General features: G+C 40.5%; 1 protein-coding gene across 1 annotated transcript; it reads right to left on the bottom strand.

The window, feature by feature from the left end:
• Positions 1 to 471: 471 nt before the first annotated feature.
• On the bottom strand, positions 472 to 10,959 carry LOC120022633 (sodium channel subunit beta-1-like). The gene is made up of 7 exons (XM_038966610.1): positions 10,719 to 10,959; positions 9,408 to 9,647; positions 9,090 to 9,256; positions 8,126 to 8,363; positions 7,788 to 7,929; positions 6,674 to 6,745; positions 472 to 1,737 (listed from the first exon to the last, which is right to left on the bottom strand). The coding sequence occupies exons 2-6, from the start codon at positions 9,454 to 9,456 to the stop codon at positions 6,679 to 6,681; spliced, it is 663 nt and encodes a 220-aa protein (XP_038822538.1). The 5' UTR covers positions 9,457 to 9,647; positions 10,719 to 10,959; the 3' UTR covers positions 472 to 1,737; positions 6,674 to 6,678.
• Between the last annotated feature and the right edge of the window lie 242 nt (positions 10,960 to 11,201).

The following is an 11,201-nucleotide window of genomic DNA, read 5'->3' as shown; positions in this document are numbered from 1 at the left end:
GCTGTTGTCACGATCTTCGTCTTCATCGGATGAGAAGTAGGAAGGATCGGACCAAAATGCAGCGTTGTAAGTGTCCGTGTTAATTTATTATATCAGAACACGAAAAATACAAAATAACAAAGTGAAAGAAAGAAATGATAATCAAAACAGTTCTGTATGGTGAAAACACAGACACAGAAAACAACCACCCACAAACAAAAGTGGGAAAACAGGCTACCTAAGTATGGTTCTCAATCAGAGACAACGATTGACAGCTGCCTCTGATTGGGAACCATACCAGGCATAAACATAGAAATACAACACCTAGACATACAACAAAGAATACCCACCCACATCATACCCTGACCAAACAAAAAATAGAAACATACAAAGCAATCTATGGTCAGGGCGTGACAGCTGTCATCAAGGCAAAGGGTGGCTACTTTGAAGAATCTAAAATATAAAACATTTTGATTTGTTTAACGCTTTGTTGGTTACTAAATTATTCCATATGTGTTAGAAAATAGTAAAATGAAAGAACAATCCTGGAATGAGTAGGTGTCCAAACTTTTGACCAGTAAATACAGGGTTTATACAAATGTTCTGTATAAATTGCCTCAAAAATGTTTTCAGTGTTTGTTTTCTTGGAAAGTTGTGAATCTTATAATATAATACAATATCAGTTACTTGCTGCATTTACACTTTGTCTAAGTCATATCACCAACTGATTTCAGCCAGTGTATTGACTGCATTGTTTGTTTGGAATGTCGGGATATTGGCAGTTATTTAGAAAAAAATGATGGAATCATTCTACTAAAACTGGCAGACTAGCTAGCTAATAAACATTACTGTGCATATAATTTTCAAAGTCATTGTTTTAAATTCATTGTTTTAAATAACTGCTTCTCACAGCACGCGCTGACCATTGTGGTTGACCAACTCCTTTACCAAAATGGCTGATCTTTTATACTATCAACAGAACGTTCATGCCCATTCTAGTATTCTAATTCCAAGGTGATCTCGCGATAACCATTCAATCAGATTCATTCTCCCACTGTCACACCCTGGTCTGTTTCACCTGTCCTTGTGATTGTCTCCACCCCCTCCAGGTGTCGCTTATTATCCCCGGTGTATATATCCCTGTGTTTCCTGTCTCTCTGTGCCAGTTTGTTTTGTTTGCCAAGTCAGCCAGTGGTTTTTCTTGCTCCTATTTTTCCCCCCCAGTCTCTGTTTGTTTCTAGTCCTCCTGGTTTTGACGCTTGCCTAGTCGGACTCTGAACCCGCCTGCCTGACCACTCTGCCTGTTCTGTCTTCAAGCCTGCCTATCCCCTTGTACTGGTTGGACTCCAATCTGGTTACTGAACCCCTGTCTGGCCTGACCTCAAGACTGCCCTTCATCTGGTACTGTTTTGGACTCTGACCCGGTTCATGAACTCTCGCCTGTCGCCGACCTACCTTTTGCCTACCCCTTGGATTAATAAATATCGGAGCTCAACCATCTCGCCTTGTGTCATGCTCACAATACCTCTTAATATAAATGTACATACACTTTAGAGATACCATTAAAACTGAAAAATAGGATTCATACACATACTACTCTAAAAGTAATCATGTCATCATATCACATTTATCCATTAACATTGTAACAGGAAAGGTAATAAAGACTCAGAGATACTATACATCTTCCGGGTGTCTTCATGCAAAACAAGGGGTCGTATTGGTGATGAGGCCAGTCTGTAGATGGCACCGCTTGAATTCCTGAAAGCAGAATTAAACATCAATACATTACACATGGTTCATCCTGTGCCAAGAGAGAGGTCGAGGACAGTTGAACTCTGTTACATGTAAATGTGCATATCCATGACAAGCCTCGATTCTACAATAATTACCTCTCCACTCACTTGATGCTTGAATCTGGTTGAATCGTGTGCATATAATAGTTACTTTTTTCCCAGAAGGAACTTCAGTTATGGCAAGTCGGATAAGATAAAGATATATATACAAAAGTATGTGGACACCCCTTCAAATGAGTGGATTCAGCTATTTCAGACACACCTGTTGCTGACGTTTATAAAATTGAGAATACAACCATGCAATTTTCATCGACAAACATTGGCAGTAGAATGGCCTTACTGAAGAGCTAAGTGACTTTCAACTTGAAACCGTCATAGGATACCACCTTCCCAAAAAGTCACATTTCTGCCCTGCTAGAGCTACCCCGGTCAACTGTAAGTGCTGTTATTGTGAAGTGGAAACGTCTAGGAGCAACAACGGCCCAGCTTGTCTGGTGGGCCACACAAGCTCACAGAACGGCACCGTCGAGTGCTGAAGCACGGACCAATCGTCTTTCCTCGGTTGCAACACTCACTACCGAGGTCCAAACTGCCTCTGGAAGCAACGTCAGCACAAAAACTGTTTGTCGGGAGCTTCATGAAATGGGTTTCCATGGCCAAGCAGTCCCACACAAGCCTAAGATCACCATGTGCAATGCCAAGCGTTGGCTGTAAAGCTCGCTGCCATTGGACTCTGGAGCAGTGGAAACGAGTTCTCTAGAGTGGTGAATCACGCTTCACCATCTGGCAGTCCGACAGACGAATCTGGGTTTGGCGGATGCCAGGAGAACGATACTTGCCCGAATGCATAGTGCCAACTGTAAAGTTTGGTGGAGGAGGAATAACGGTCTGGGGATGTTTTTCATGGTTCGGGCTAGGCCCCTTAGTTCCAGTGAAGGGAAATCTTAACGCTACATCATACAATTACATTCTAGACGATTGTGTGCTTCCAACTTCGTTGCTAAAGTTTGGAGAAGGCCCTTTCCTGTTTCAGCATGACAATGCCCCCGTGCACAAAGCGAGGTCCAAATAGAGATGGTTTGTCGAGCTCGGTGTGGAAGAACTTGACTGGCCTGCACAGAGCCCTGACCTCAACTCCATCGAACACCTTTGGGATTAATTGGAACACCGACTGCAAGCCAGGCCTAATCACCCAACATCAGTGCCCAACCTCACTAATGCTCTTGTGGCTGAATGAAAACAAGTCCCCGCAGCAATGTTGCAACATCTAGTGGAAAGCCTTCCCAGAAGAGTGGAGGCTATTACAGCAGCAAAGGGTGGACCAGCTCTATATTAATGCCCATGATTTTGGAATGAGATGTTCGATAAGCAGGTGTCCACACACTTTTGGTAATGTAGTGTATATTGTAAACATATTAACAGTGACATTCACACATGACAGATACAAATGCTTAGACGGTAAATAAAAGCTAAATGTCGGGGACCGTTCGAAAATTATCCAACTCGAGATGTCCCCCACAAAAATGCACCCTCCTCCCCAACATTATTTTTTTTCTCATATGACCCTCCCCTTGTACTTGAAAAAAAATGTATATAAAATAAAAAAAACGTATTAGAATTAACTCTAAATATTGATTATGACAACAGTAACAGTGACAATGTAGGCCTAGGCCTTACTACTACAATCAATAAAATTGATCAAATAAAAAGGCTCCTGAAAAAAAAGACTTCTATAAACAGATTTTATTTTACGACTAAAGACATTAGCAGAATGTATTTTTTAATACCTCAGCTATTAGTCGGCGGACCAGAACATAAAATAATAGCAGCCCAATTTGTACACCTATAGTACACTATTTTTAACACATCTGGCAAGTACATAATCAATTCAAAGACAATAACATAATCATTTTGATAAAATGAACAATGTCTCTAATAAATTAGTTATGTCTTTTTTGGTAATCTACTTTTTATTAGCTCAAAACAATCAGCTTGCTTGCAAGAGAAAATGTCACTCTCAAAAAGTCCCAAAAGAAAAGCAGATTTAGAAAATAAACTTTTCAGGGAAGAGATATGCGTTCATCTTCCCACATTTCCCCATGCCAAACCGGTGTGACTTGTTTGCAACGAAACTGCCGCTGTTTGCAAATAATTTGATCTGAGACGTCATATGATTCGAAGCATTGTAGCCTACTTTCAAAAGTTCCCTTTCCAGTCCAGACAGAGGTCCGACGCGGAACAATTTAAGCTTTAACTGATAACTACTCTTCCGAGGCTTAACCCAAAAAGAGAACGACACAAGTCCCTAAAATTCAGTTTTCCTGTGTTTTGTACCATATTGTACAACAGTTGATGAAACAAACACTGTAAAAGTCTGAAAAAATGTGATCAGTGTTATTTCCTGATAGTTGCTGATAGTTACACAGGACCTTCTAATCAGCAGGTTTGCATGGCCGGGAGTTTCAGCTTTCCATGGTGACATCACCATGTGGTAAATTGGTTAATAGAACAATAACAACAAAGAGAGTTCCAAACCTTTCTGCCAATAACAGCTAGTTTTCAGTTTTACCCTCCCCACGCAGACCACTACTAGACAGTCCTAGCAAAAATCTGACTTAAAAGCTATTTTATGCCAATTTTAACGGAAATCTACTACAGTAAGGTACCTAATAGTTACCCAGAAATGATATTGATATAAAAACGGCTGCATTTAAACATCTCTTTAACAGAAAGTGAATAGCTCAATTGAAAGCGACGGAGTTACACACTGTAGACCTATTTGATTGAAGGAGACCGGGGAACCAGGTAACACTTTTAGGGTTTGGCTTATTATGAAAATGTTATTGAGTTCGATTAACAATATTGTTATACAAACAACTTACATATCTCAGCTACCATTACACACTGTAACTACAACATACCAGCCATTTACAATTCAACCGAAAGTGGCGGGAGTGAAATGTTACAATTAACCCAGTATGTGGGGTTAAATGTAACACTGTCTTCAACGGTAATTTTTTTAATTAAACTAAACTGATATTAAATTAAACTGATAATTTGATTTTATCTTTCAGGCATGTCATATTGACCAAAAACTAAAAAGTTACCAAAATGTATATAGCCTATTTTATATTAGCATTCAAAAGTATGAATTTGACTTTTTATTGGATTTTTCTAAGGTATTATCTTAGCTGTACTGCTAAACTTGATGTAAAGAAGTGACATTTTATATCACGATGTGAATGTGTTTAAATAGCATATACAGTTTTGTGTTACATCTAACCCCCCACATAAGACCCTCTACTAATCTGAATCTTTTGACAAAAATACAACAATAATTATTTTCATCGAGTACACCAATCAAAAGACCCCATCTTACTGATAAAAATGATATATGTTTAGATACATGTAGAAATGCTCCACAGGTCAATCATTTAAAAAAGAGAGGCAGCAAGTATATTTACTTGTTTTCATTCCAATAAAACACAAAATAATCGAAGGATTTAAACGAAACTTCTTAGGCATTTAGACACTAACCAAACATTAGCACATTGAATAACAGCTTTCTACGTGGTTTCTAATTTGAGTTATTAAGCTGTTACAACTGACCTGTGCTACTTTGTTCTCCGTTCTCCCTTACGTCCAAGGCAAAGTAATAAAAAAAAAAATTCTCGGCTATAGAACTTCCTGGCTCAGCCTCTGAATGCCACAGAGATGAACAAAAGATATTCCCATGTGCATCAGACACATCTTTCTTGTGTTGCTTGCTTCTAGCATAGAGCATCGTGGAGGAAAGTGTCGTTACAAATCGCTTTATATAATCAGAACATGTTTTCGTTTCTTATAAATCTTAAGCTAACGAGGAGGATGCATTTTGACATGTTCTTTGACAAAAAGTAGGCTATGGCATACCTTCAAAGACCTACCCCCTCAATTCGAGCACTGGTTTTAACTTATCACACCAAGCCCTTCACGGTCACAGAGCTTTTTAAGGAGTGGTGACACTATTGGAGGAATTGGCTGACAAATCTATGGCTAGCCTACAAGACTGTTGAAATGAATGACTTGAATTAGCCTGATTTCAGCACCATGTGCTGTCTACCTCCCGGCTGATTGCGCCACAGCTGCCGCTTGGCGCTCAGCTGTCATGGAAGTTACTCGAATCTGGCTTATTGAGAAGTCAATAACACTGATTTAAAAAAGCCTCATCATGGACAACAAAACATGTTGTTTCATGGCCTTTGGAGAGGCAGATATCAAAAGTGGCAGTGTGGCGAATATGAGCCCGAGCCGACGGCGGCAACCCATGTGGAATTCAATAAATTATATAGGAAAACCTACAAAACGGCAAATGTAAAAAAAAAAAAACACTACCCTCCCCTGTGCCCAATAAAATCCACACAACCCTCCCCAAAGCAAAAAAAAAGGTTACACGCCTCTCCCCTATTTTGTAACCCCCCCCCCCCCCCCCGTAATTTTCAAAATGTCCCTAAGTCACAAAAATCATTTTGCATTCAAGAGCTGAGCTGTGCCTTAAAAAACGAACATAAGTCACACAAATCCTTGTTCATTTAAAAGCCATACTGATGCTGGTACACAACTGTTAGTGCCTCTCTTGTTTTTACGAGGTAAACACCTGAGTCTGCGCCCTGATGGTAGTACTGCATATTGATCGCTCAGTGGATGTGTTAGATCCAAAATTAGATCCAAGATCCAAAAAGATGTGCCATCTTTGTAATTGTCTCTGAGAGCCTTTCGGTTTCTCCTTACAATCGTACCACTGACAGTAAGGCACCACTCTTTCTAAGTTATTCTAACTTGCCCATGTGAGGGAGCCAAACAAGGCAACTACACTATGCTTCCTTTGGCTTGCCGATTACGTTTTTTCTCTCATGACAAACCTGGGTTATTCTGCCACTTGCACACCGCAGTTATCTTTACTCTCCGAGGCTATGGCTAAATATTCGGCATTCCTGGAAAGAAAGGAGAAAGATAGATATGGTTAGAAGATCATCATCTGCTTATTCATCCTTCCATTCACATTTTATTCATCCATCTAGCCATCTACAGTATAACCATTCTCACCACTCATCACTTAAAGCATTTCAATCATTTCAACTACACTGCATATCTCCTACGTTTATTCCAATCTTTCAACCTCTCTTGATCTACTCATTCATCCCTCTAACCTCTCTTTATGAATCCACTTACCCCTCTAAATTGTCGTTATCCATCCAACAACCCCTCTAACCTTCATTCATCACTCCAGCCCTTTTTTCATCCATCCATAACTTCCTTTACCCTTCCATCTCCACCCGGCACAGCCAGAAGAGGACTAGCCACCCCTCATAGCCTGGTTCCTCTCTAGGTTTCTTCCTAGGTTTTGGCCTTTCTAGGGAGTTTTTCCCAGCCACCGTGCTTCTACACCTGCATTGCTTGCTGTTTGGGGGTTTAGGCTGGGTTTCTGTACAGCACTTTGAGATATCAGCTGATGTACGAAGGGCTATATAAATAAATTTGATTTGATTTTTGATTTGATCAAGCAATCGTCCATCCAACTGAAGTAACCAGACCTATTGCTCTAATGTAGAGACGCAAAGCAGGCAGTGTCAGCTGAGCTAACATCCAATCAGAGACGGAACATAATTGGTTTTAACACTTCATGAGTGCTGAGGCAAGCGCACACATTTTCTTTAGGAAATATACCTTCTTTGGCTTTTCTAGAGTGGCAAATGTGACGACTATTGGACACAAGGATGGAAAGATTGAGAGAGAATGGGAGTGGAAAGGAAAACAAATGGAGAGAAAGACAGATAATATTGAACAAATAGGAACAGAGTAATTGTACTACTCAGCACTTTGAAAGACAGTAGAGGTCAAATCAACAGGATGGACAGGTACAGAGCATACAAGAAAGGGAGGACAGTGAGATTACTGTATATGGAGGAAGACAGTAATAGGGGAGGACCTAAAACAAAAGGATACAGCTGCATTAGAGGAAGTAGGGTTACTTACGCGCTTTCTCGTAATGCTTCCTCTCCTGCAGCTGAGATCTTTCTGTAGCAGTATACCATCTCTATGTAGAGCCAAGCCTGTAGCCCGATGATGGACACGTACATCATCACCTCAGAGACTATGGAGGCCGTCCCTCTGGAGGCTGTAGAGACAGAGAGAGGGGGGGGGGGGGGGCGGGGTCAAAGCACTCAAAAGGCACCACAGAGTCTCTCACTAAGCACTTACAAAGCACTTTTTGAATTTAATTTCAGGTCATAAATGTTTCCTAACAATTGGGATAATTGACATCGGAATTACAAGTGCATGCAAAGCCATTAGTCTGTATAGTAATACTGAACCTTTAGCCACCACTGTCAAGTGCACAACCTTGCTGACAACACTCTGGTATTCGTAGAACTCGTACGTCAGGAACCGGTGGAAGAAGCAACGGTAGGTGCCCGAGTCATTGAAGGTGACATTGAAGAGGTAGATGGACGCATCCTGTATGTCATTGCTCTGCTTACTGCCACTCCAGTCCACGCGGTCCTCGAAGCGCTCATCCACAATGTGCTGGCCCTCCTCATCGTAATTATATATCTAATGACACAATGACAACTGGGTCATTCACCTGGCACTGAAAATGTCTCCGGTTTCACTTCCTAGATCGCGACCCGTAGCTGGCAACATCCAAGACAATGGACTCAACAGGACGCAACTGTGTTTCGAAAAGGCTTCCAGTAGGAAAGTATACTCAAGGTTACATAGCTGTGAGCTATGCACTATCTGCCCATCTGCTGTCCCAGTAGCTCTTATGCTCTCTGAGGGCTAAAATGGCATGCAGATTGATTCAATCTTAACCGCATGCAGCACTCCGTCATATCATGTGGTTGGGCATTGTGTGTGTGTGTGCATACCTTTGTGCGTTGTGCCTTGTGGTTGTGTGCTTAGGGATGGGCTCTGGGCCATGTGGCATAAGACAGGTTTGTCTAGAGCAGCGTTTCCCAAAGTCGGTCCTGGGGCCCCCTGGATGCATGTTTTGGTTTTTGCCCTAGCACTACACAGCTGATTCAAATAATCAAAGCTTCGTGACGAGATGTGCACCAGGACCGAGTTTGGGAAACCCTGGTCTAGAGGACTATGTAAACCTAACCCTAGCCATTTAAAAAAAAGCACTGGCATACTCTAAACAGACTGCAGACTACAGTGGCAGCATGTTTTGTGTGGGCACCAGAGCAAACAAAACCCAAAACCTAATCCTACAATCTACTACCATGGCAGTAATTTGGAATACTATAGCAATCATAATCAGCCTCAGATACTCACATGAGCAAAGTCAGCTTCCCCTTTGGCCTTGAAATACCAGTCGACTGTGGCAGAAGCCTCTACCTCGGGCCTCATCTTACAGGAGATGCAGCCCAGTTTGAACCCTTTGCCTGCAACGGCCTCAGTGTCCGAGTCCACCTCTGCACAGGCCCCATGGCACAGGGACACTATTTACAGGAGATAAGAGTTGTTATTCTCGCTTTATTTTGATTGTAGAAATGGGTAGCTTCATAATTCAACAGTACACAGACAAATATCCATCTATTGAAAGATGTGACTATCCACAAACGTTCAGTCTACACATCTACACTCACATACCAAAGAGGGCACAAAGCAGAGACAGGAGCAGCAGCCGCACAGCAGACATGTCCTTGAGTATAATGTATCAACGATAGTACAGATCCTAGGGCTGAGAAGCCTCAAAAGGTATCAAGAAATATCCCAACAGTCTCTTTGAACACTTGAGAGTAAGATATTCCTTTGAGATGTTATCCAGAAAGACTTTGTTTGAGCAAAGTAAGAAATGGTAGGGACTGAAGTTGCTTCCTCCGAAATTACCTTGGAAAAAACAAAAATAGTACATTTGATGTGGGTTTAATTCCTTCAACCAACACTTATTTTCTAATGGAAGAAATATTCTCAGACTATTGCATTAATTAATTGATTTGTTACATAAGCTACTGTGTTTATAGGCTTTTTCATTCACAATATGCTTTTTCCATGCACTTTGAGGATACATGCAAGTATTTAACATGAACATTGGTTTAAAATGTTAATGTTTTAGGAAGACTGGAGCTTGATCATTTCAATTAAATATAATGTGCCTTTAAGTGGATGCTTCATCACTCTAGTAAAGTGCAAACGAATAAATGCCAATTGTCCAAGGAGAGACTTTCTAGAGAACAAGCAGAATACAGGGTAAGAGTGCTAATCTAATATACAGTTAGGCCTATTTAAAAGCCTCCCTTAAAAAGATCGCTGCAGCGAATATACTATTTTTCTTTATTACATTTAATGATATTGATATTTCTGATTTATATGTCCCCCTAGGATATAGCTGTTATGGTCCGTTTTTGGATGGTCCGTTTTGTTCACACAGTGTTTAGAAATCTATACCCTGGCCTGGTATTTGATTATCAGTTCGCTGAAGTCCTAATATCAAATGGTTAGTGCTATGGCGGTTCGTTGGAACGTCCCTACCCGTAACACCAACCTTAATGAATCATTTTACGTTTCAACTTCCATGGGGTGACGGCAGAGTTGGACGTCCCAAGGATCCCGAATAGCAAGTTCAAATATCAAATACTCTAATCTATTATCTTTATAGGCTATGTATAACCACTGTAGCCTAATTTTGTATAGGAATAATAGGCCTACTTCTAAATGATATTAACACTGTTATGTAATGCACCACAGAAGAGGGCATAGACTGTAAATGCGTTAAAATAGCGTTCTCGTCGTGATGCTTATTTGAATGTGTCGACACTGTATGGTTTAAATACAGCAAAATCGCATACCACTTGCATACATTAATAATACATTGCATGCCAATCATTTTATTTTAACACTGTAAGAGTGTTATTGCTCTATTTGTATTAGGCTAAATTATCATAATTTGCAATGTCTCACATTTTACTGTCCTGACGATGTCCTTTCTGAAAAAGAGCCTCCTTATCCCGATGTGTCCTTTCTCCGGGGGAAAAAATGTATTCTACCCTTCCCTTCTGATGGATCAACAAATTTTTCTACACAGCGCTGTTCTTTTATGGAGCAACACCGTGGGCTAGGCTACTTGTAGAAGAGATGTTTCGCCCAGGCTGGCATTGCGAATTCGAATAATATAGCATTATCTCACACAACCAGCGTACAGGCCCACACATTTTGATGAAATCATCTAAATCTGATAAATCTAATAAGCGTATCGTCAGCAGCACTAAAAAAACACTTCCGGTTCGCGAAATGTTGAATAATTTCTAAATAAAAGTACCCCACGTAATAGTAGAAAAGTGTCAATATAATAACCTTTATTTTATTTCATGATTTATGATAAATTATTGTTTAAACATGAACAAGGATTGATATTTGTTCATATTTAAGTGACATTTGTATTAA

The sequence above is a fragment of the Salvelinus namaycush genome, chromosome 27, assembly GCF_016432855.1.
Source record: "Salvelinus namaycush isolate Seneca chromosome 27, SaNama_1.0, whole genome shotgun sequence".
NCBI classification, from domain to species: Eukaryota; Metazoa; Chordata; class Actinopteri; order Salmoniformes; family Salmonidae; genus Salvelinus; species Salvelinus namaycush.
This window is presented reverse-complemented; position numbering and strand designations above follow the sequence as displayed.